Here is a 25,969-nt window from a genome sequence, read left to right as displayed (position 1 = left end):
GGGTCATATGGTAACTCTAGTTTTAGTTTTTTAAGGAACCTCCATACTGTTCTCCATAGTGGCTATACTAATTTACATTCCCACTAACAGTGTAGGAGGGGTCCTTTTTCTCCACACCCTCTCCAGCATTTGTTATTTGTAGACTTCTTGATGATGGCCATTCTGACTGGTGTGAAGTGATACCTCATTGTAGTTTTGATTTGCATTTCTCTAATAATTAGCAATGTTGACCATCTTTTCATGTGAGTGTTGGCCATCTGTATGCCTTCTTCGGAGAAATGTCTATCTGTGTCTTCTACCCATTTTTTGATTGGGTTGTTTGGTTTTTTGATGTTGAGCTGTATGAGCTGTTTGTATATTTTGGAAATTAATACCTTGACGGTTGCTTCATTTGCAAATATTTTCTCCCATTCTGTAGGTTGTCTTTTAGTTTTGCTTATGGTTTCCTTTGCTGTGCAAAAGCTTCTAAGTTTGATAAGGTCCCATTTCTTTATTCAAAAAAAATTTTTTAATGGTGGATGATTTTCCTATGGATACCATAATTGCCACAAACTGGGTGCCTTAGAATAATAGAAATTGATTCTCTCACAGTCCTGCAAGGTACTAGTCAGAAATAAAGGTGTTGGCAGGACCCTGTTCCCTTTGAAGCCTCTAGGAGAGAATCTTTTCTTGCCTCTTCCAGCTTCTGGTGATTGTTGGCAGTCCTTGGCCTTCCTTGACTTGTGGCTACATCAGTCCAATCTTTGTCTCTGTTGTCACACGACCATCTTCCCTGTGTTTCTGCATCTTTGCTTGGCCTTCACGTAAGGACACCCATCATGGATTTAGAGCCCACCCTAATCCAGTATGATCTCATCTTAACTAATTACATCTGCAAAGACCTATTTTCAATAAGGTCACATTCTGAGGGTCAGAGTGGACATGTATTTGGGGAAAGATCACTATTCAATCCAATACAAATGGTAAGTATGAAATTTTAACAAAATGGATGTAAAATCTTTATGCGTAAAATTCTATTAAAACACAATGAGGAATAACTAAGTAGACTGAATTAGTATTGTACTTCTTCTCGAAATTGGTCCAATGCATCAATTCAATCCCCCCAAAATCTCATCAGGTGAGTCTGTTTGATTATTTGGGTCAAAATTTAAAAATTGATTCAAATTTTAGATGAACAACAAGCAAAAAAGTCAGGACATTTCTGAAGAAGATCCAGGAAGGGAATCTGCCATATTTAACCAGATATCAATACTTACTATAAAGCTAATTTAGTAATTGTCAGTGTGATCATAGCCCAGAGATAAAGACCAATGGAACAAATACAGACACAAGGAAAAATAGAGACTTGATACATGACAGATGTTACAATGCAGACCAGAGGGAATGGATAAAGTATTCAGTAAACAGGGCTAGGCTAACTAGCTATACATGTGGAGAAAATTGCAATTAGATTCCTGCCTCAAACCTCATTTCCAGATGGATTATCCATAAATAAGAAAAACCAAACACTAAATATTTTAGAAGAAAATATAAAGGAACATTTTTATGACTTCAGGGTAGAGAAGGATTTCTTAAAATAAGACCCAAAGAAAGCATAAAAGGAAAGCTTTACATTTTGTCTTCATCAAAATTAAAATATTAACTTCTACAAGAATGTTTAGGGCAGCATTATTCATCATAGCCAAAAGATGGAAACAACCCAAATGGCCATCAATGGGGGAATGGATAAACAAATTGTGGTATATCCATGAAATATTATTCAGCCATAAGAAGGAATGAAGTACTGATACATGCGATAACTTGGATGAAACTCGAAAATATTATCTTAACTGAAAGAAGACAGCCACAAAAGGCCACATATTGTACGATTCCTTTTATATGAAATGACCAAAGTAGACTGAATTTTGTCCCCTAAAATTCATATGTTTATACATAAATCTGTTGCACTTGTTTACACTAACAATGAAATATCAGAAAGGGAAAGTAAAAAAAAAATCCCTTTTAAAATTGCATCAAAAAAGTAAAATACTTAGGAATAAACCTAACCAAAGAGGGGAAAGATGCTGAGAACTTGATAAAGGATTGATCAACATTGATAAAGGAAATTGAAGATGATTGAAAGAAATGGAAAGATATCCCATGCTCTTGGATTGCAAGATTTAATATTATTAAAATAGCCATACTACCCAAAACGATTTACAGATTTAATGTGATCCCTATCAAATTACCCATGACATATTTCACAGAACTAGAACAAATAATCCTAAAATTTATATGGAACCACAGAAGACCCAGCAATAGTGAGGAAAAAGAACAAAGCTGGAGGTATAACCCTCCCAGACTTCAGACAATACTACAAAGCTACAGTAATCAAAACAGCATGGCATTGGCACCAGAACAGACATGTGGATCAATGGAACAGAATAGAGAGACCAGAAATAAACCCACACACCTACAGTCAATTAATCTTAGACAAAGGTGGCAAGAATATACAATGGAGAAAAGACAGTCTCTTCAGCAAGTGGTGTTGAGAAAGCTGAAGAGCTACATGTAAATCAATGAAGTTAGAATACTCCCTCACACCATACACAAAAATAAACTCAAAATGGCTTAAAGGCTTAAATATGAGACATGACACCATAAAAATCCTAGAAGACAACATAGGGAAAACATTCTCTGACATAAATCATAGCAATGTTTTCTTAGGTCAGTCTCCCAAGGCAATAGAAATAAAAGTAAAAATAAACAAATGTGACCTTATGAAACTTAAAAGCTTATGCACAGCAAAGGAAACCATACACAAAACAAAAACAACCTACAGACTGGGAGAAAATATTTGCAAACACTGTAACTGACAAGGGGCTAATTTCCAAAATATACAAACAGCTTATACAACTCAATATCAAAAAAAAAAAAAAAACCCAAATGAAAAATGGACAGAAGGCCTAAATAGACATTTCTCCAAAGAAGACATACAGATGGCCAACAGGCACATGAAAAAATGCTTAACATCGCTAATTATTAGAGAAAAGCAATTCAAAACTACAATGAGGTTATCACCTCACACTGGTCAGAATGGCATCATAAAAAGTCTACAAATAAAAAATGCTGAAGAGGCTGTGGAGAAAAAGGGACCTTCCTACACTGTTAGTGGGAATGTAAATTGGTTCAGCCACTATGGAAAATGGTATGGAGGTTTCTTAAAAACACAAAAAATAGAGCTACCATATGATCCAGCAATCCCACTCCTAGGCATATATCCAGAGAAAACTCTAATTCAAAAAATACATTCACCCCAATGTTCATAGCAGCACTATTTACAATAGCCAAGACATGGAAACAACCTAAATGTCTATTGACAGATGAATGGATAAAGAAGTTGTGGTACATATATACAATGGAATATTACTCAGCCATAAAAAAGAATGAAATAATGCCATTTGCAGCAACATGGATGGACCTAGAGATTATCATACTGAGTGAAGTAAGTCAGACAGAGAAAGACAAATATCATGTGATATCATTTATATGTGGAATCTAAAAAAATGATACAAATGAACATATTTACAAAACAGAAACAGGGACTTCCCTGGTGGTCCAGTGGTTAAGACTCCATGCTTCCACCTCAAGGGGCACAGTTTCGATCCCTAGAGGGGGAACTAAGATCCCACATGCCACGTGGCATGGCCAAAAAAAAACCAGAAACAAACTCACAGACATAGAAAACCAATTTATGGTTACCTGAGGGGAAAAGGGGGGAAGGATAAATTAGGAGTTTGGGATTAACAAGTACAAACTGTTTTATATAAAATAGAAAAACAACAAGGTCCTACTGTATAGCACAGGGAAATATATGCAATATCTTGTAATAAACTATAATGGAAAAGAATCTGAAAAATAAATAAATAAAATTCATATGTTGAAACTGTAATCCCAAATGTGACTAAGACTTTGTCTAACATTTGGGCTGTTATAACAAAATACCACAGACTGGGTAGCTTATAAACAGCAGAAGTTTATTTCTCACAGTTCACAGATTTGAAAGAATCTAAAGCTAAATCTTCAGCATCAGTAGCAGAGTTTATCTAGGGTTCTAGAAATAAAATTGGATCAAAGTCCAAGATCAAGGTGCTAGCATGGTCAAGTTCTGCTGAGAGCTCTCTTCCTACTTTATAGCCAGTGTCTTCTCACTGAGTCCTCACATGGTGGAAAGGGCTAGAGAGTTCTGAGGGGTCTCATTGATAGTAGCGTTAATCCCATTTATGGGGACTCTACCCTGCCAACTTTAACAACATAATAGCCAGTTATTTTATGAGCAAAACTGAGTTTATTGAGGAATAACCAGAGGAATTGCATTTGGTGTACCACAGGCAAATCCAGAGAACAAGGAAGAGGAACTTGCTTTTATAGGGAAAGAGGGATATCTGGGAGGGGCTGTAATAACTCAAGAGTCCAGCGGAGGAGTTGGGAGTCCAATCCAAAGTATGGAGGCTTCTCATTGGTTGGGCTGCTATAGTCTCTGGTTGGCTGGGCTGTCCTCTGGTGGAGAGAAGTTTTCTTCCTGCTGGATAGTAAAGTAGGCAACACCTTCCTGTCTGAGATGTAGGCATTGGTCTCTTCCTGTTTGGAGTTGTTGACAATGCATGGCCTGTCCTGACTCCAACTTCAGCTGAGGGTTCTTTAATGAATTCCACAACCCTCATTACCTCCCAAAGGCCCACCTCCTAACACCATCGCGTTGGAAGTTAAGATTTCAACATATGAATTTTGAGGAAGACACAAACATTCAGACCATAGTAGCCTTTAAAGAGGTAACTGAGGTTAAATGAGGTTGTAAGGGTGGGGTCCTAATCAAACATGACTGGTGTCCTCATAAGAAGAAGAAGAGATACCAAGGATGGTCATGCACAGAGAAAGGCCATGTGAGGACACAGGGAGAAGACGGCCATCTACAAGCCAAGGAGAGAGGACCCAGAGAAACCAACCTGTCCTCACCTTGATCTTGGACTGCCAGCTGCCAGAACTGTGAGAACATAAATTTCTGCCATTTAAACCATCCGTTCTGTACTATTCCATCGTGGCAGCCCCAGCAGACTAATACACACAATATATCCAGAATAGGTAAATCGATAGGGACAGAAAATAAATTAGTGACTTCCAGGGGATGAGGGGAAGGGGAGTGTGGAGTGATTACTTAATGGGTAATGGGTGTTTTTCTGGGGTGATGAAAAAGCTTTAAAACTAGAGAGCTGTTGGTCACACAACATTGTGGATACACTAAACGTCACTGAATTCTACACTTTAAAGTGATTAATTGCATGTTACATGAATTTCACCTCAATTTTTTTTAAAGCTAAAGCATTAAAATTCACAGACTTCCCTGGTGGCGCAGTGGTTAAGGATCCGCCTGCCAATGCAGGGGACACGGGTTCAAGTCCTGGTCCAGGAAGATCCCACATGCCGCGGAAAAACTAAGCCCGCGAGCCACAACTACTGAGCCCACGCGCCTAGAGCCCATGCTCTGCAACAAGAGAAGCCGCTGCAATGAGAGGCCCGCACACCGCAACGAAGAGTAGCCTCCGCTCGCAGCAACTAGAGAAAGCCCGCGTGCAGCAACGAAGACCCAACGCAGCCAAAAATTAATTAATTAATTAAAAAAAATTCACAGACACAGAAAGCAGAATGGTGGCTGCCAGTGATTGGGGGAGGGGAATGGGGAGTTATTGGTTGATAGGTAGAGTTTCAATTTGGAAAGATGAAAAGTTCTGGAGATTGATGGTAGTAATGGTTGCACAACAATGTGAATATACTTAATGCCACTGAACTGCACACTTTTAAATGGTTAAAATGGTAGATTTTATGGTATCCATACTTTACCATAATTGTTTTCTAATGTTAAACTACAATCTTGTGTTTATCAAAGAAACCTTCATCAAAGTGAAAAGTTGAACCACATACTCTCTACTATCTTCTCAACTTTTCTGCAAAACAAAGTGTTCTAAAAAATAAAGTCTATTTTGAAAAAATAGTCAAGTCTCAATTGGGAGAAGATACTTGCAACACACATCTTAGCAAAAAAAGAGAGAGGGACTTCCCTGGTGATGCAGTGGATAAAATCTCACACTCCCAATGCAGGGGTCCAGGTTTAATACCTGGTCAGGGAACTAGATCCCACATGCAAGCCTCAACTGAGAGTTCACACGCCACAACTAAGGAGCCTGCCTGCCACAACGAGGACCTGGTGCAACTAACTAAATAAATAAATAAAAAGAGAGAGACACACGCAGACAAAGAGAGACACAGAGAGAGTCCAAAATGAATGAAAAGAGAGGTCAGAGGGGAATTCCCTGGTGGTCCAGTGGTTAGGACTCAGCACTTCCATTGCTGTGGGCCTGAGTTCAATCTCTGGTTGGGGAACTATGATCCCACAAGCCACTCAGTGCAGCCAAAAAAAAAGAAGAAGAAAGAAAAAAGAGAGAGAGGTCAGAGGAGAATAAGGCATGGGGATGGGTCTTTATTCCCTTTCCCCCACCCTTAGGCTCACGATCAACTTTCTTCTAACTTTCTATAAATGTTCTGCAGACTAAACTTCAAGCCCCACTTCCAACCAGACCCCTCCTGCACTGGTTTTCTATTGCTACTGTAACAAACTACCACAATTTTAGCAGTTCAAAACCACAAAGTTTATTATCACAGTTCTGAAAGCCAGGAGTCCCAGGCAGCTTAGCAGGTTTTTCTGCTTTGGGTCTGACAAGGTCAAAAGCAAAGTGTTCGCTGACTGGCATCTTATCAGGAGGCTCTGGGAAGATTCTGCTTCCAGGCTCATTCAGGGTGTTGGCAGAATCTAGTTCCTAGGGGATGTAGGACTGAGGTCCCCATGTCTTTGCTGACTGTCGGCTGGGGGTCACCCTCAGTTCCTAGAGGCCTCTCTCTTGTCCTTTTTAAACTCTCAGATTTTCAGTAATGGGCATTTTGGGACTTCCCTGCTGGCCAAGTGGTTAAGAATCTGCCTGCAAATGCAGGGGACACGGGTTCGATCCGTAGTCCTGGAAGATCCCACATGCCACAGAGCAATTAAGCCTGTGCGCCACAACTACTGAACCTGTGTTCTAGAGCCCGAGAGCCACAACTACTGGGCCCACGTGCCACAACTACTGAAGCCTGCGCGCCTAGAGCCGGTGCTCCACAACAAGAGAAGCCACCGCAATGGGAAGCCCACGCACCACAGTGAACAGTAGCCCCCGCTTACCACAACTAGAGAAAGCCCGTGCACAGCAGCAAAGACACAACACAGCCAAAAAAAACAAAAAAACAAAAAGACACATGCACCCCAATGTTCACTGCAGCACTATTTACAATAGCCAGGTCATGGAGGCAACCTAAATGCCCTTTGGCAGACGAATGGATAAAGAAGATGTGGTACATATATACAATGGAATATTACTCAGCTATAAAAAGGAACGAAATTGGGTCATTTTTAGACACGTGGATGGATCTATAGACTGTCATGCCAAGTAAAGTTAAGTCAGGAAGAGAAAAACAAATATCGTATATTAACGCATATATGTGGAACCTAGAAAAATGGTACAGATGAACCGGTTTCCAGGGCAGAAATAGAGACACAGATGTAGAGAACAAACGTATGGACACCAAAGGGGGAAGTGGCAGGGGGTGGTGGTGGTGGTGGGATGAATTGGGAGATTGGGATTGACATGTATACACTAATATGTATAAAATGGATAACTAGTAAGAACCTGCTGTATAAAAAAATTAATTAAATAAAACTAAAAAATTCAAAAAAAACAAAAAAGAGTTGTGAGTTCAGTTTTATTTGGGGACCTTACTGAGGACTATAGCCTGGGAAACAGTCTCTCAGATGGCTCTTAAGGATCTGCTCCAAAGAGGCAACAGAGGAGCCAGGCTATATATGAATTATTTTCCTGGAAAAAAAACATGTTTCAAATATCAAAAGATTACCACTAATCACAAAGAAAGAGACATCTCAAGTTAATGACTTCAGTGCTTTTCTGTGCATGGGAAGATGCAAGAATCTGAGGTGAATGAAATTTTTCCTTAGATACGTATCTGAACTATCTCGGGGCTGGTATGTCCAAAGCACAAAATCCTTTCCATTTTTCCATCCCGAATTCCTCTCAGGGCACACCAGAGTGAGGTGAGGGGGCAACCACAGTGGCTAATGACTTGATCCTTGTATTAACAGAACTGGAATGGCAGACAATATTTTTTTTTGTTTACATGATCCACTGGAAAACTGAGGCCCAAGTCCACAGCACTTGTGCAAGCAGGGCACACACACACACATACACACACACAATCTTTTTTTTTAATGGATCATAAATTTTATTTCAAAATGTAAACGTCGCTAAACACGCATATACGTTAAAACAATAAAATTTACAATTTAGTTAATATTTTTTTTTTTGCACAGGACATCATTACAATTTAGAATCTATGCCTTACAAAATACAAAGTTTTATCCGAGCAAGCCAAGGCCAGACTGGGAACTGTACAACTGTAATACTTCACTGTAGCGATCCAGGATAGACGAAACATGGCCTTCTGAAGCATGGTGTGGTGCTGGTTAAAAAACAACAACGACAAAAAAGTTCCTACAGAAAAGGAAAACGTGTGCTGGATGCAAATGGTCTTGGACCCTTGGATTCTACCTTGGGATTTTGGCAAACAATTCCAGAGAAGTTCCATCAATGGCTTTGAGAGGAGGAGGGGTCCTTTGTGCAGAGTCCTGGGGCGGCTGAGACCCCGCGTGCACCCAGCCCACGCACATAGCCATCCCCAGACCCCCGGGAGCCACAGCGGTCCGCGCCCGACAACCCCCAGCTGCTCAGGACAGCGACGCCTCCACCCCTCAGGGTCCTGGGCACTTGGCGCAAGGGACCCCGCAAGGCGAGGCGAGGCGAGGCGAGGGAGCAAAGCCTCCCACCCACACACCCAGACGGGCACCCGGACCCAGGAATGGACGCCTGCCCCCGGGTGTCTGAGCCACACTGTGAAGTGGCCCCTGGAGGGCAGGCTAGGGAGGGAGGGGTACGGCCTGGGACAGGTGCCCCAGGGCTGAGTGGGAGAGACGGCCTCCACCCAGATCTGTGGTTGCCCGGCAGGCATTCAGCTTGGTTCCCAAACGAGCACGTGCAGCAGCCTGTCGCCACGTCACTAGGAAGACGGCCCGAGCCCTGGGAGAAAGCTGCTCGTGCGGCCCCGCCGGCCTCCAGGCGTCCTGTGTCCCCGACAGGGAATGCGTGGGCACACGATCTTTAGTGTTACCGTGTCTAGGGGCCACGGGGCGAGAACACGAACTTATCACTCATCCCTGACACACAGGGTGCTTAGAGCTCTCCTCGCAGACATTAGTTTGGTAACGATTTCGTTTTAATAAACTCTCCCTGAGGACCCGCTCCGTGCCAGGTGGCTAGGGCTGAGGCGCCAAATCAACCTTTGCTTTGGGGAGTTCAGGGAGGTGGGGAAGGCGGGTAGCCGGGGGCTTCGCAGCCCCTGGTCACAGTGTCTGGTGTAACTCAGTACTTCTAGCGTGGAAAAATCACTATCACAACTCAAGAGTTAAAACCCATGCCCTCAAGACGCAAGGGAAAGGCCGTGACCGGGAAACGGGAAAGGCGGCGACAACGGCACAACCGCCCCCTCCCGCGGGCACGCGCCAGCTCAGTGTTTCCACCCGGGGCGTGGCCGTAAAGGGGTCCCGGCGTGTCGTGAAAGGGGCTGCAAAGCAACAGAGCGTCGGTACACGGGGCGGGGGCCATTTTGGGTGTGGCTTTCGCGGCTTTCAGGCGAAAAGCAAAGCTTTATCAAAAACAAACAAAACTCAAAAACCTGTTGCCCGCTACAGCGGCGCTTCGCGGAGCTCAACCCCGCGCCCAGAGCTCGCTGTCGGCCGGCCGCCTTCCCGGGGGCGGTGAGCGGGCCCCGAGGCAGCGGGGCGGTGGCGGCGCGAGGCGGCCCGTAGACGCGAAGCTGGAACGTGCGCCCGACGACGCCTGGGAGAGGTTCCCAGGCCCCGCGCTCCACGCCTCCCGCCTGCCCGCCGGGGCGTCGCCGTTCGCGAGCGCGAGCACGTGCGCGCGCATCTGAAGGCGCGCCGGCTGCAGGAGAGGGAGGTGGGGGTCTCGGAGGCCCGCGCCCGGGACCCCGCCCGCAGTGCGGCGCCACGGCGGAAGAGAGGGTGATAAGCCTGTGCGAGGAGGTGGAGGAGGCGGAGGCGGCGGAGGCCGCGCTGACGGCGAGGAGGGCTGCGGCCTGCACCGGCGGATGCACGGGAGCGGGTGTGACTGACGACGCGGGGGCGGTTGGGCCCCGGCCCGCGGGGGTAGGGGAGCCCGGCTAGCCCGGCATCGCAGCCTCCGCGCTGGGCGGCGGGGGCAGAACGAGGATAATACCCCGCTCAGCTTCTCGCTTAGATATCGTTTTATTTTTTTAACGTTGGCAGTTAGAAGAAAATGATTTGATATGTTGTTGTGAACCGTAAGGATCCCTTCTAGTAAAATATTTGCAGAATGTGGACCAGCTCAGTCGCTGGGGTGAAAACTCCGGCCGTAGGGCCAAAAAAAGAAGAGGGGACGCCTTAGAGACCGGCTGCGATGCGCCTGCACCGTCTCAGATGACCTTAGGGCAAGTGGTCGCATTTTGCACGGGTGGTCGCGGTTTCTTGTTTGCCTCCTCGGTATGAGAGTCTTAGAATTTACGTCGTGTTGATGAACTTCCCCCGCTCGTACTCTCGATTATCAGCTGATGGACTCCGTTCAGCTGGTAAGGAGGATGACTGCTTGGAGAGGCCGAAACCAAGAGTCTTTCGTTTTCTCTCCCTACGTTTCTTTCTGCATTTTCGCCCTGTTGGACACTAAATCTCCAGTACAAGTATGGTAGATGGTTTCAGTATTATATTGTCATATGTGGATTGTGACTGTTAGGTGCATTCAGCTTGGAAAAGACAGCTTTTAAGTAAATGCCGTTACGTAAAGGAACAGGAACAGGGCCTAGATTGTAAACTGCTGTGTGGTCCTATTTTTGTTACTGTGATTTTATTGTATTTTTAAAGTTTGAAAGTGTACTGTTGTGCTTTGCTATTTTTTAATGCTTCCTGGAATTTGGGAGCCGAGAAAGAGACTTGAAGTCAGAGTTCTGCAAGAAAGAATGGGGCTTCCCTGGTGGTGCAGTGGTTGAGAGTCCGCCTGCCGATGCAGGGGACACGGGTTCGTGCCCCGGTCCGGGAAGATCCCACATGCCGCGGAGCGGCTGGGCCCGTGAGCCATGGCCGCTGAGCCTGAGCGTCCGGAGCCTGCGCTCCGCAACGGGGGAGGCCACAACAGTGAGAGGCCCGCGTACCGCAAAAAAAAAAAAAGAAAAAGGAAGGAAGACACTACTTGACTGCAGCTGCCGAAGCAAGAACCCAAACCCCAATCAAGGGTGTGGATGCCGCTACTTCGGATAAGATTGAGAAGGCCCAGAGGGCTGTTGGGCACGTCGAGTGGTGGCGTGTGAATTTTGGGATTTTGCAGTCCAGCACATCAGCGGAGGGGAGCTGTGTTGCTTTGGTTTTGTTTGTTTGGTTTTTCAGAATTATAATTTTTCTGTGGCATGTTAACTGGTGTACATCTTGTAACCTGTCTGGTGAGTAACCTGAAATGGGGGATGAGTTCTAGGTACTACATGTGTTTGCTGACTTGGGGCTAAAATTATTTCATATAGCATAATTATGGTTTGAGGGGCTCCTCTGCCGCAGATGCATGTGACCTCTGCAGAAGCCTGGCAGGGTTGGGGAGGAAAGCATGCAGCTGGCCACGGTAGGCCCCAAACTGATAGTAGGAGGCATCTTCCAGGTTTAGGTGATGTCCAGGCTAGGTCATCAGAGCAGACGTCACAGGGATTGAGGTCAGAGCTCTGGCTTGTCATGAAGAAGTTCATTGGCTCGGAAAAACAAATGCTGAAAGCCAGTTTTTAGAGTCTTTGTGCAAATGACCAAAGCCATTGAGTTGGTCAAGAAAAGTTGAGATATATAAACTTTTTTCAGAATGAAAGTGGCTCCTTGATTGTTGTCATTGTCAAAAGGATGTCAGATACTTCTGATTTGGGAAATGTGTTCAAATTGAGTGTCCCCAGGTACTGGGGAACATCAGGGAACAACGTGCTTGTACCCTTGGATCTCACATTCATAAGAAACTTAGAACAGTGCCTGACTGTAGTAAGGCAGGAGGAGAAATAACACCAATAGTGGTAAGTTCTGTAGAAAAAGCAAGAAGGGGGCTCTGGAAGAGAGGGCGCTGGGGCCGCACTGCTGTCTTATAGAGGATGGTCAGGTGACATCTCTGATATAGTGACATCTGGGCAAAGATGGGTGTGTGGAATATACACAGGGCTATCTAGGGAAAGGACACTCCAGGCAGGCGGACAAGCAGGGCAGAGAGGCGAGGAACAGCCTGAGCCCCGAGTGCTGTGGGACAAGGCAGTAGACGGTGGGCAGAAGGAGCACTTTGGGAAGCAGTTTGAGGGTTTACCCAGAGGAGTGACAGGATCTGACCACATGCGCAGAGGCTGTCCGGCTGCCGTGTTGAAAATTGATCACTGTGAGTAGAGCAAGGATGAGAGTGAGGGAAGCAGCCCGCGGAGAGCTGGGGCACTTGGGGGCCGAGTGGTCGCTGCGGCGCGGGCACGTGTGTGGACTGCATCCCGAAGGCGGTGCAGATGGGATACGCTGAGGGCCTGGGTGTGGATGTGCGAGGATTCGACCATGGTTCTGGGCCTCATGGCCTGAGCGCCTGTTTAGGGCGGTCATGTCATTTGTCAAACCGAGGCAGTTTTGAAAGTGAAAGGTGTTGGGAACTCCCTGGCAGGCCAGTGGTTAGGGCTCCGAGCTTTCACTGCAGAAAGCATGGGTTTGATCCCTGGTTGGGGAACTAAGACCCCACAGGCCGCGAGGCACGGTGAAAAATGGGGAAAAAAGAAAAGAAAACAAGAGAGAGTGAAGGGTGGCCCTAGTAGTAATTAGTGTGGGATCATAAGTGTAAACCAGGACAGCTGAAGGCATCGAAGAGGTTTGGATACCCCGTGTTTATGCTGCGGTGGGAGCACTGAGGAGAGAGTCACCTGAGCATCGGGGAGTCGGAGGGAAAACGCTTTCAGACCCAAGGACTCTTGGTCTGGGCCTGGAAGCATAGGCACAACTGCCCAGGCCCAGGGACTAAGGGCACGGTACTGACCCTGGGGTCCACAGGCAGGTAGAAGCGTGGCATGGTGGGGAGGGCTTTGGGGTGTTGTGAGAGAACAGGGAGGCGATGAGGGACATAGGAAGCGTGGCTGTGGAGGTCTTCATACGGCTTTGAAGAGTTTAAACTTGATTCTGTGTGTGTCCATGCTTCTCCACCTGGGGTCTTGTGTTCTGCGCTGTACCTAGATGCGCTGTAGGGTACCTGTTGCCAAGGAATGTATTGATGCATTCTGAATAGTCAACTTACTTGAATGTTTGACAGAAAAAGTATTTTTTTAGTTTTTAAAATGACACACCACTGGCTAAGGACGTTTCCCACTTGGAGCTGCTTCTTGCCCTGTCCTGAGCCTCTGGAGCAATGCTGATATTCAAACTTAAAGTGCGTCTGAACCCCTGGGGCCTTGTTAAAATGCAGATTCTAATCCTGTGGTTAAGGACCTGACTTAGGCATTTCTCACAAGCTCCCAAGTAATGGCATTGCTGCTGGTTCAGGTACCATGCTTCGGGTAGCAAGGCCTTCTGAAGTTAAGGGTGGTTTGCTGAAAACTTTTGAGAAGCAGAGTAATGGAGACCCATGGAAAGGTTTGAGTAGGTCAACAACACTTTCCTGTTTGTGGTTTAGAAAATGCAAATATGGTCGCAGAAAATGGACAGGGCAGGGGTGTGCAGTGAAGGTGGAGGTGTCACTGCGGTAATTGCACAGAAGGGAAATGAGGGCCTGACCCACCTCCCTGCCCTAACTTCCTGTACCTACTTGTGATGTCTGTCAGAATTGGAACTGCAGCCACCAGTTTCAGATCCATCCCGCCGCCCAAGTCTGTCATCCTTGCTTAGTGAAAGGGTGATGGTGTCTGGTGCCATGGGTTACCCAGTGAATAATACCCGGGACCATTGTGAACGCAGCCAAACAGGGCGGGGGGGTGCTAGAGTTGAGGACTGAGGGTCTGCACGTGCCCTCTCTAGGGGGGGACCCTACCCTCCATGGTCCCTGTCCTGGCCAGACAGTGGATGACGGTGCAGCAGTGTCAAGTGGAAAAGGGCAGCTGGTGGAAATACGGGGAATTCTTTGTGAGTCCCTATATTTGATATGGTGTCTGTTGAGGCAAACATGCTTTTAATTCAAAGAAATACATTTCTTTTCTTTTCTTTTGCGGTACGCGGGCCTCTCACTGTTGTGGCCTCTCCTGTTGCGGAGCACAGGCTCCAGACGCGCAGGCTCAGCGGCCATGGCTCACGGGCCCAGCCACTCCGTGGCATGTGGGATCTTCCCGGACTGGGGCACGAACCCGTGTCCCCTGCATCGGCAGGCAGACTCTCAACCGCTGCGCCACCAGGGAAGTTCCATTTCCTTTAATAAGTGGTAATTGGGATTGTTACCTTTGCTTTCAGCAAACTCATGAAGGGGGAAATTAGTCTTAGGATATGAGTGGCATGGGATAGGTCAAATTCGAAGATCACTCAAGGGGCCAAAAGTGAAAACAGCATTGATCCTGTTTCTGCTGTTACCCCCCGAGCTGAGTTCCTATACCTGCTGGCCAATAACAGGATATCGGGTGTGTGAAATGAGAAGCAAAAGTCTGTATTAACAAGAATCTACTTGGGATCAGGCACTTAACACACTTACCTCATTTTCACACATTTCAGGGGTCATTTTATTATCCTTATTGTTCGGGTGGGGAAACTTGGGCTGAAAAAACTCTCAGGAACTTGCCCAGGAGCATTGAACTGACTGACGCCGGAGCTATTTCCATAACATCAGCTGGCACCTGGCGCGCCTCTGCCTCTTGTCTCAGCAACCTGGTCTTCAGCAGTTTTCTAAACAGCAGTCCACGATGCTGAGCGCTCTATAGAGGGATGCAGCAGTGAGCACGGGTTGGCCTCGAGGATGTTGGGAATAGGCTGTGATGGACCCCGTCTAGGCTGAGGAGAAGTGTGAGGAATCCCTGGGGCTTGGTGGGATGAGGGAGCCCAAATGCAGGCGTCCCTCCTTCTACTGAGGCCCCACGTTCCAGGTGTCTGCTGAGTCTCCAGCAGACACTGACCAGCTCGTTTCATAGAGTGCGTTCGCTTATGTATTTGTTCAGTTGTTCATTCAGCAAATATTTTGCTGGCGATGTACTGGGTCCCCGGGACACCGCCAAGCAGTTGATTCCCTAGTGAGAGTCACTGACCTGTTCATTCGCACACTGGAATATACATGGGAGAGCTAATATGTGCTAGACATTGTAGCCCCAGCTCTTCCACAGCTGCCGCCTTCAAAGGGCTTTACCATAGTGGGTGAGATGGCCAGTGTAACAGACCCTGCCACAGTGAGTGAGAAGTGCTGAGACTGAGGGAGTGGAGGGGGTGGGAAACAGGAAGGCAGCATTTAACCCAGCCAGGGCGTGGGGAAGGCTCTAGATGATGGAAGCTGTGTGGAGAGGTGGGCAGGGGAGAGGAGAGGGTGTGTGGAAGGTTCCAATCTGACTGGCCCCCATCCTCTTAGTACAGAACTGCTGAGGCCTCTGCATCTGGGTGTTTCCTCAGCTAAGCTAGTCCCTTGGACAAAGGCATTTTGGGTCTTGGGCACCATGATGGTGAACTGGCGACAACTAGGTGCATGAAACTTGCACCTTGGGACCCAAGGGCAGTATGTGCTGTCTGAGCCCAGCAGGAGGGAAGATGCTCAGGGGAAGAGCTCCTGACTCAGCTGACGGTACAGCAGACAGTGGGTGGCGCAGACGGCATGGGTCAGGGTCGGAGGGCCAGTTCCACTCTCGGCTCTGCCCCTTGCTTATTAATGTGCCACCTTGGACAAGTGACCGTCTCTTTCTGAGCCAAAAAAAATGATGGTTTTGCACTGTCTTGTCTTTGAGCTTTCTTGAGGAGTTGGCATTCCATTTGTTCAAGATTCCTGTAAAGTAACCAGCCACCTCGTGGACAGTGTTAGCCCTGCCCCTTGAGGCGGAGCTTGGAGAACAGGTGTCTCAGGCCCGTTCGTAGTCTCTCGGGAATTTATTTTTATGGTCCAGCTACACTGGGACTTCCAAATAGGTTCTGTATTTGGACTTAGAGTTTCATTAGGTGGCAGAAGATGCCTGGGTTCCAGGGAGACCCTGACATTCTCTCCAACTGGAAAAAGGCTACTGGACAAATGCCGCCCCACGGTCATCTGGTAATACCCATGACATCATTCTTGGTTAGTTAAAGGCATCCTGAACTTGGGGCGGGCTGCACAGTCATTCTTACCATTTATTCAGTGTCCTGTGCATCACACCCATTTCACCCACATTCCTTACCTCCCACAGCCATAGTTGCATAAATACTCAGAGAAGAATGGACGAGAGTTCCTTAATGTGGCCCCTTAAATCATCCCTGTCTGATGTCCCAAGTCTTCTTACCTGCCTGAGCAGTCAGTGACGCTGGGAGAGGCTTTGTGGTGGTCACCTGCTCTAGTGGTGGATTTGTCCATCTCTCATTGTAGGTCTGTCAAGGTTTTTTGGGGTTTTTTTTTAGTTTTTATATTTATTTTTTTGGCTGCGTTGGGTCTTCATTGCTGCGCGCAGGCTTTCTCTAGTTGCAGTGAGCTGGAGCTACTCATTGCGGTGGCTTCTCGTTGCAGAGCATAGGGTCTAGGCGCGCGGGCTTCAGTAGTTGTGGCGCACGGGCTTCAGTAGTTGTGGCTCGTGGGCTCTAGAGTTCAGGCTCAGTAGTTGTGGTGCACGGGCTTAGTTGCTGCACGGCATGTGGGATCTTCCTGGACCAGGGCTCGAACCCGTGTCCCCTGCACTGGCAGGCGGATTCTTAACCACTGTGCCATCAGAGAAGTGCAAGGTCTGTCAGGTTTTTGTTTGTTTGTTTTTAAAGACCTTTTTTTTTTTAAATTTATTTTTGGCTGCCTTGGGTCTTCGTTGCTGCGCACGGGCTTTCTCTAGTTGCGGCGAGCGGGGTCTACTTTTCGTTGCTGTGCGCGAGTTTCCCATTGCAGTGGCTTCTCGTTGCAGAGCAAGGCTCTAGGTGCATGGGCTTCAGTAGTTGTGGCTGCACGGGCTCAGTAGTTGTGGCTCACGGGCTCTAGAGCGCAGGCTCCGTAGTTGTGAGCACATTTATCCACAAAAAGATATATTGAAGATGGGACTTTCTTGGTGGCTCACAACTACGGAGCCTGCACTCTTGAGCCAAAACTACTGAGCCCATGTGCCACAACTACCGAAGACCATGCCCCTAGAGCCCGTGCTCCGCAACAAGAGAAGCCACCGCAATGAGAAGCCTACGCACCACAACAAAAAGTGGCCCCCTCTCGCCGCAACTAGAGAAAGCCCTCATGCAACACTGAAGATCCAGTGCAGCCAAAAATATAAATAAATTTATTTATTTTAAAAAAGATATATAGAAGAATATTCATAGGAGCTTTTTATAATAGCCCTAAAGGTAAAACAACATAAATGTTTATCAGCCAGAGGATAAATAAAACAAATAAATTGTAGTATATCCCTTCAATGGTAGATTAATTGTCTATTGCTGCATAACAGATTACCCCCAAATTTAGCAGCTGAAAACAACAGATATCTATTATCTCACATAGTTTCAGCTTAAGACATATAATTAGGCTGCAGTCATCACTGGGCTTGAATGGGGTTGAAGGATCCACTTCCTGTTGTTACTGGAATGAGGCTGTTTTTTGCTGGCTGTTGGTAAAAGACCTCAATTCCTTGCTATGTAGTTTCTCAATAGATGTCCACAAGAAGTCAGAGCAAGTGATTTGAGAGAAAGAGATGAGACAGGCTGGGACCTGGGACCCTTTGCTGCTGTGTGCACACCTGGGCAGACATCTCCTCCAGCAACAAAATACAAAGAAAAGTAACTGCATGTCCTGCCAGTGCAGGGGACATGGGTTTGAACTCTGGTCCAGGAAGATCCCACATGCTGTGGAGCAACTAAGCCTGTGCGCCACAACTACTGAAGCCCACGCACCTAGAGCCCGTGCTCTGCAACAAGAGAAGCCACCGCAGTGAGAAACCCAAGCACTGCAATGAAGAGTAGCCCCCGCTCGCTGCAACTAGAGGAAGCCCGCGCGCAGCAACGAAGACCCAACGCAGCCAAAAATAATTAATTAATTAATTTAAAAAAAAAAGAAAACTGCATGCATGTGCAGTTGGGGCAAATTATGGACAACAAGATACAAAAAGACCGAAAACCCAACTGCCAATTCTGAAGAGCCGGGAGCAAAAGCAGGGTACCGAGCACGCCCCCTGCACTCAACCCCACCTAAGGGGTGGGCAAACCTCCTAAGCCACCCCTCCAGCTGACCCCAGGACACACCTCTACCCTCACCCCATATAAGGAAGCAGCTTGCCCCCTGCCCCACCCCGGGGAGCGAGCAAGGGAACTTGTTACTTGTTCTCCCTACTGCTGCAGCAGGAACCTCAATAAAGCCTTGCCTGAATTTCTTATCTGGCCTCTTATCAATGTCTATAGATCAAGGAGGCCAAGAACCCTGGTGAGTAACAATAACACAACTCCTCTTACAACCTAATCCCTAAGTCACACACCACCACTTCTGCGTTTTTCTATTTATTATGAACAAGTCACTATGTCCAGTACACACTCAACAGGAAGGAATACGCAAGAGTGTGAACAACAAGAGATGGAGATCATTGGGGCTCATCTTGAAGGCTGGCTACCACAGTCTGCTCTCTGGCCACTAACGATTCATGTCCCTCCAACATGCAAGCCGCACCCCCACCCAAAGGCCCCAAAAGTTACATCCTATTGTAGCAACATCTCCAAGTCCAGAATTTTGCTCTGTAGGTCAGATGTGGATGATCGTAGTTTCTTTTTTTTTTTTTTTTTTTCCTTGCGGTACGCGGGCCTCTCACTGTTGTGGCCTCTCCCCGTTGCGGAGCACAGGCTCCAGACGCGCAGACTCAGCGGCCATGGCTTACAGGCCCAGCTGCTCTGTGACATGTGGGATCTTCCCGGACCAGGGCACGAACCCGTGTCCCCTGCATCGGCAGGCAGACTCTCAACCACTGCGCCACCAGGGAAGCCCGATGATCGTAGTTTCTTAACTCCAGCACCTAGACTACAGTGCTACTTGATCTGTAGAACTTTAAAACTAAAGAGACAAGTTATATGCCCCGACACATCTAATATACAGTTGTGAGACAGGCATAGGATAACCGTTACAAACATTCCTATTCAAATAAGGGGTGAAATGGGAGGCACAAAGGAGTCACTGGGGCACAGTAATTCTGCAGTTCAGTCTCAAAGTCTACGAATAATTCTCCATGGCTCTCAACTCTATCATCTGGGCTCTTGGTTCCGCCCTTTGAATCATACTTCCTATTTCATGATAGGTAGTATGTATTTACAGATGAGTAATTTCCTCAGCATGCTTCATGCTTCTAGAAATTTGGGGTGTCCAGAGGCGTTTCATTTTGTACCATCTCTGTCTCTTCTAGCTGCGGTGTTTCTTCTAATATGATGGTCTTAAAATACTTCATAGGTTTCCTTTGAATCTCATTGGGGTTCACTCTATTGGACCAAAGTCCCAAAGACCCTATTGTTTGAGAGTCTCCGAGAGGCACATCTTTAATCTCTTTAAAAAGTTGCTATTCTGGGGCTTCCCTGGTGGCGCAGTGGTTGAGAATCCGCCTGCCAATGCAGGGGACACAGGTTCGATCCCTGGTCCGGGAAGATCCCACATGCTGTGGAGCAACTAAGCCCGCGAGCCACAACTACTGAGCCTGCGTGCTGCAGCTACTGAAGCCCGTGCGCCTAAAGCCCGTGCTCCACAACAAGAGAAGCCACCACAGTAAGCTGCTCACCGCAACTAGAGAAAGCCTGCGTGCAGCAATGAAGACCCAACACAGCCAAAAATAAATAAAATAAAGTTTAAAAAAAAGAGTTGTTCTGACTGAATGGTACTTTGAGCTGCCATCTTTGATTTTTCTGAGTTTTTTAAAAAAGATTTTACAACATTTGCCTCTCTGTTTTCTAAGTTTTCCCCATTCAACCCATAATGATTGATCAACTGGAAAATGGGAGGAAATTTTTTAAACAAAGATGATGTTTTCTTATTTAACAATAAATTGGGCAATCAAAGGGGAGGGGGTTTGATGAATTACAATTACTTTTAGGGCAGGACAAGAAAAAATTTTTAAATACAGTTCTCTCTCTGCCTATGTGGGCCACTGTCCCTCTTTAGTATGCATTGTGCATGTACATTTTACAGTAACAAGATTCCCTTAGAAGATGCAGGAGTGCCTGCTTGCCAAAAAAATAAAAAAGCAATTTTCTCCTGGCACTAGCGAGGTAACTCCTTAGGAGAAAACATTCCTTTTCAATCCTATAAGGCAGGGGTCCCCAACCCCACCGGTCCTTGGCCTGCTAGGAACCGGGCTGCACAGCAGGAGATGAGCGGCAGGCCAGTGAGCGAAGCTTCGCCTGCCGTTCCCCGCCGCTCCCCGTCGCTCGCGTTACCACCTGAACCATCCCACGCCCCCGTCCGTCTCCCATGAAACCGGTCCCTGGTGCCCAAAATGTTGCAGACCGCTGCCGTTAGGGGTCATGATGACCCACTGCTTGCCTTGCCCGTGCAGATCTGGGCTATGTAAACCGTCAATATGTTACTTTGATGTATAATCCTTTGTCTCAAAACCATATAATTGTGCTTTGACTTCTAAAAGGTGGAACAGTTCTCAGAGCTTTCTGAAAGACTGTCTCCCAGGTTATAATCCTCAGGTTGGCTCAAATAAAATTTTCCATTTCTTTCTTTGATTGACTGTTGATTAAGAGGTATTTTACAGTCACAACTCCTTGTTTTTTTCTGGCAGTACCCTGGATTTGATCTTTACTATAAAGCTATTTCTTAATTTTGTTTCTTTTTTAAAAAGATTTTTTTGATGTGGCCCATTTTTAAAGTCCTGTCACAATATTGCCTCTGTTCCACGCCTTGGCTTTTTTTTTTTTTTGGCCACAAGGCATGCGGGATCCCAGCTCCCCAACCAGGGATCGAACCCGCACCCCCTTCATTGGAAGGTGAAGTCTTAACCACTGGACCGCCAGGGAAGTCCCTAATTTTGTTTCTTTATTTTAGCCATCTGGAGAGGCTGAGAACTTTCAAAGTCATCAAGAATATCAAGGTTTGGGAATTCCCTGGCGGTCCAGTGGTTAGGACTCTGTCCTTCCATTGCAGGGGGCACAGGTTCGATCCCTGGTCGGGGAACTAAGATCCCACGAGTCGCGCGGCCAAAAAAAGAAAAAAAAAAATCAAGGTTTAACAGACCTTCCTTTTGCTTATCTCACTTCTCTTTCATTTAACTATAAACAGCAAGAAGAAACTAGGGACAGCAGCCGGGAGACCGTCATGGTTCCTGGACATGTTCTATATCTTGACCTGGTTGGAGGTTATGTGGTTGTATGGATATGTAAAAAATAATCAATGTGTACACTTAAGATACACAAACTTTATTGTATTCCCGTTACACGTTCTTATTTATTTATTTTTGGCTGCATTGGGTCTTCGTTGCTGCGCGTGGGCTTTCTCTAGTTGCAGCGAGCAGGGACTGCTCTTTGTTGCGGTGCACAGGCTTCTCATTGCGGTGGCTTCTCTTGTTGCAGAGCACGGGCTTTAGGCGCGCGGGCTTCAGTAGTTGTGATATGTGTGATCAGTTGTGGCTCGCGGGCTCTAGAGCGCAGACTCAGTAGTTGTGGCGCACGGGCTTAGTTGCTCCGCATCATGTTGGATCTTCCCGGACCAGGGCTCAATCCCGTGTCCGCTGGATTGGCAGGCGGATTCTTAACCACTGCGCCACCAGGCAAGTCCCAACACGTTGGGGTTTTTTTTTCCCCCAACACGTTCATGTTTTTTTCCGACACGCTCTGAGCGTGAGCACCTGTGCGCGGAGAGCGCCGCGCGCGTGCATGAGCGTTCCGAGGCTGGAAGCAGAGATGGGTGCGCGTGCACATGCGCGGGGCAGAGGAGGCCAGTAGCAAGGGCGGGTGTGCGTGCGTGTACGTGCTCGCGCAGAGGCTGGAAGTAGTGCTGCGTGCTCTGCGTGCGCATGCGCGCGCAGAGGCTGAAAGCGGGGCTGGCGTTCCGGGTCAGTTGCGAGACATGGAAGGTTTCGCGGAGGGCAGCCGGCTGCCGTGCGAGGGGCCGGCCGAGGAGGCCGAGCCCCAGGTGGCGGCCTGGAGCGGGGACAGCGGTAACGTGTCCCAGAGCCACAGCAGCGCGTCGGTGCCGTGGGAGGATGAGGGCCCGGAGTCGGGCGCGCCCAGCCGGGACCTGCCGCTGCTGCGCCGCGCCGCCTCGGGCTACGCCGCCTGCCTGCTGCCTGGCGCGGGGGCGTGGCCCGAGGTCGAGGAGCTGGACGCGAGCCTGGAGGACCTGCTCACCAGGGTGGACGAGTTTGTGGGCATGCTGGACATGCTGCGCGGCGACTCCTCCCACGTGGTCAGCGAGGGCGTGCCTTGCATTTACGCCAAGGCCACCGAGATGCGGAGAGTGTACAGCAAGATCGACCGGCTGGAGGCCTTCGTCGGGATGATCGGCGCCAGTGTAGCCAGGCTGGAGGAGCAGGTCTCCAGGGCGGAGGCCGAGCTGGGGACGTTCCCCAGTACGTTCAGGAAACTCCTGCGCACAATTAACGTGCCCTCCTTCTTCAACAAGGCGCCCTCCAGCAGGTCCCAGGGGACCAGCTACGAACCCCCTGTCGTGTTTCGAACCGAAGACCACTTTCCTTGTTGCAGCGAAAGATCTCAGGTCTGAGTCCGCGGGACAGCGCTGCCAGAGGACGGGTCTGAAATTCTCTCGGGTAGTAATCAAACCAGTTGAAAATCCTGTAACTAGACATACATGATGTTGGAGTATGGAATTGTAGAGTTTATTTTTTGCACACTTGATTTCTCAGTATCTTCATCATTTCACGAAGGATGTGTGATTTTCTACGTCTTCCAGTTCAAACTTGAAACTTCAGAGCTGCTTGGTGGGGGGCATCGGGGAAGCAAAATGAATGAACTTACCTGGGCACTGTGGCAGAACTGTTATTTTTATGGATTTTACAGCTCAACTAACAGTATTACCTTTTCAAGATTTGTATATTTGTATACCCTTAAGAAAACTGAGCCTTTAAAGCCTTGTTAATTCGATCCTAATAGTGATTCAGTTTTCAATAGCTTACTTCTAGGATAGGTGGTAAGTTATTTAAAATTATATTAAACTTTCCATATAATGGATTGCAAACCGAAGGAAATTATACAATTTCTGAGAAAACGTATTGATTTATTGCAACTCATTCTGAAGTTTTTTTGAAAGTATGACCTCACAGTCTAAGTTTGTCCATAGCAAACGTGTCTATATATGATTCCCAACGTTTGGTTTATAATTAAATATTAATAAATTTAAATTTTATTGGAAAGGGTTTCCATCTGAAAAGGACTGTACGTATTTTCCTTTTTGCTTGTTTGAAAATAGACACGTTGAGTATCTGATTTAAGGAGTGGGATAAAGAAAGTTTACAGCATTAAGTATGTAGTTTTTCTCAAAGTGAACAGTTAAATTATTTGTGTGGTAATAGGATTGGTCTTAGGATTTTGTTCTTTCACCCTGACCACGTGGAATCTTAAAGATCCCTTGCAGGTACAGCAGGCTTTGATCTTGATTTTAATCTGTTTTATAAGGTGGTCCTCCTAGGTAGTAGAACTCAAGCGTAGAGCTTAGGTTGCTTTTGTGTCATTTATCATAGATCTTTGAGGTTTGTAAAGTAGGTGTATTCTCAGCTGTGCATCGTGAAAAATCTGATTGTGTAATCTCCAGCCTTAGCTTTCATGGACCTTCTGTGTCACACATTTATATATATATGTATATATATATTTTTTAATTTATTTTATTTTTGGCTGCGTTGGGTCTTCATTGCTTCGCGCAAGCTTTCTCTAGTTTCGGCGAGCGGAGGCTACTCTTCATTGTGGTGCGCAGGCTTCTCATTGCCGTGGCTTCTCTTTGCAGAGCGCGGGCTCTAGGTGCGTGAGCTCAGTAGCTGTGGCTCACGGGCTCTAGAGCGCAGGCTCAGTAGTTGTGGCGCACGGGCTTGGTCGCTCCGCGGCATGTGGGATCTTCCCAGACCAGGGCTCGAACCCGTGTCCCCTGCATTGGCAGGCGGATTCTTAACCACTGCGCCACCAGGGAAGCCCTGGAAGATAATTTACATCATTATCTGTGCACCTTATATCTAAGGGACCTTGGGTTCTGAAATTCTCTTAGTCGTTCGGTGTTGTTTCTGAGGTTTCTACTAGAGATTAGTGCAGGGCCTCATTGGGAATGGGGACTGGAAGCTGGTTTGCATAGTACAAGACAGATGTTAGACCCAGGTCATTTTTCTGTCTCCAGAATGGAGGTTGGGGGGGCCAGGCACACCCCGCTCTGTTTGGCACTGCCCCCTTCACCTTCTCCTGGTTTCCTCCTCTCCCACCCCTGACCAGCTGGAGCGTTAAGAGGGCCCTTCTGGATCTCAGAAAACTGTCCTTCCACCTCTTATGAAGTCAGTAGCCAAGTTGGGAGGGAGGCCCCCAGTGCTGAGGCTGGGGGAGAGCGGGGTGTGTTGTCATTCTGGTGACTCCTGCAGACTGTGTCTGCTGCCGGGGTCTAGAGTTCCCCCACCTTCTAGAAGAATAAGCAGGGATGGGCATGGGGTCGCATAAAGGCTGAGAGGAGCACACCACCCGTTACCCTAGAGATGATTAGCTTTTTTTTTTAAATTTTAATTGGAGTCTGGTTGATGTACAATGTTGTGTTTCTGCTGTACAGCACAGTGAATCAGCTATACGTATACATACAACCCCTGTATTTTTTAGATTCTTTTCCCATATAGGTCATTACAGAGTATTGAGTAGAGTGCCCTGTGCAATTAGCTTGTTCTTCATTCCTACACCCAAGAGCACAGTAGCCACTTAGAGATTTCAGGAGTACCTAGGACATCCCCTCGTGCGTCCAAAGGCAGCCTCGGGCGTACAGGAGTCGCCCTGGAAGCACACATAAAATTGGGTGCTATTTATTCACACATAAAATTCACACATGTGGGACTTCCTTGGTGGCGCAGTGGCAAAGACTCCACGCTCCCAATGCAGGGGGTCCGGGTTCGATCCCTGGTCAGGGAACTAGATCCCACATGCATGCTGCAACTAACAGTTCACATGCCACAACTAAGGAGCCCACATGCAGCAACTAAGACCCGGAACAACCAAATAAAGAAAGAAATAAAATCACACGTGAAATAAGGTGGTTAAGTACCTTGTGGCTTTTTATCCTCCAAGCCAGAACTTTCAGGAATATGAGCCTTGGACCATATGTGAGGAGGTGTGTCCATCATGAACCTGAGAGTAGGGGTCCTGGAGTCACACAGCTCGGGACATACGAAGGACATACTGAGAGGAAAAAACTAATAATGGTCTGAACTTAAAGTTTTAAACTAGCTTAGCTAAACAGCTGTCAGAAGGGACAGCATAGGAAGAGGTGAAGCGTTATTTCGTAAGGATTTCTTCCAGCTGCCGAAAGTGACTAAGGAGAAAGGTGGGCTCAGGGTGGCAGATGGGATCCACGTCACCAGCCGTCCTTGGCTGTGACACAAGTAACAAGCAAGTGCAGCACAGCTGCAATTCTCAACTTGTTACTGACTTAGGAAGAGGTGGAAGGACAGTTTTCTGAGATCCAGAAGGGCCCTCTTAACTCTCCAG

General features: G+C 47.2%; 1 protein-coding gene across 1 annotated transcript; it reads left to right on the top strand.

Moving 5' to 3' along the window:
- Positions 1 to 22,335: 22,335 nt before the first annotated feature.
- Positions 22,336 to 23,734, top strand: BLOC1S4 (biogenesis of lysosomal organelles complex 1 subunit 4). The gene has a single exon (XM_082838048.1). It carries the CDS (start codon positions 22,356 to 22,358, stop codon positions 23,007 to 23,009), a length of 654 nt encoding a protein of 217 aa, XP_082694174.1. The 5' UTR covers positions 22,336 to 22,355; the 3' UTR covers positions 23,010 to 23,734.
- The last annotated feature ends 2,235 nt before the right edge of the window (positions 23,735 to 25,969 follow it).

This window comes from Leucopleurus acutus (assembly GCF_964270905.1).
Source record: "Leucopleurus acutus genome assembly, chromosome: 4".
NCBI classification, from domain to species: Eukaryota; Metazoa; Chordata; class Mammalia; order Artiodactyla; family Delphinidae; genus Leucopleurus; species Leucopleurus acutus.
The sequence above is the reverse complement of the archived record's forward strand: the minus strand, read 5'-3'. Positions and strand labels throughout refer to the sequence as shown.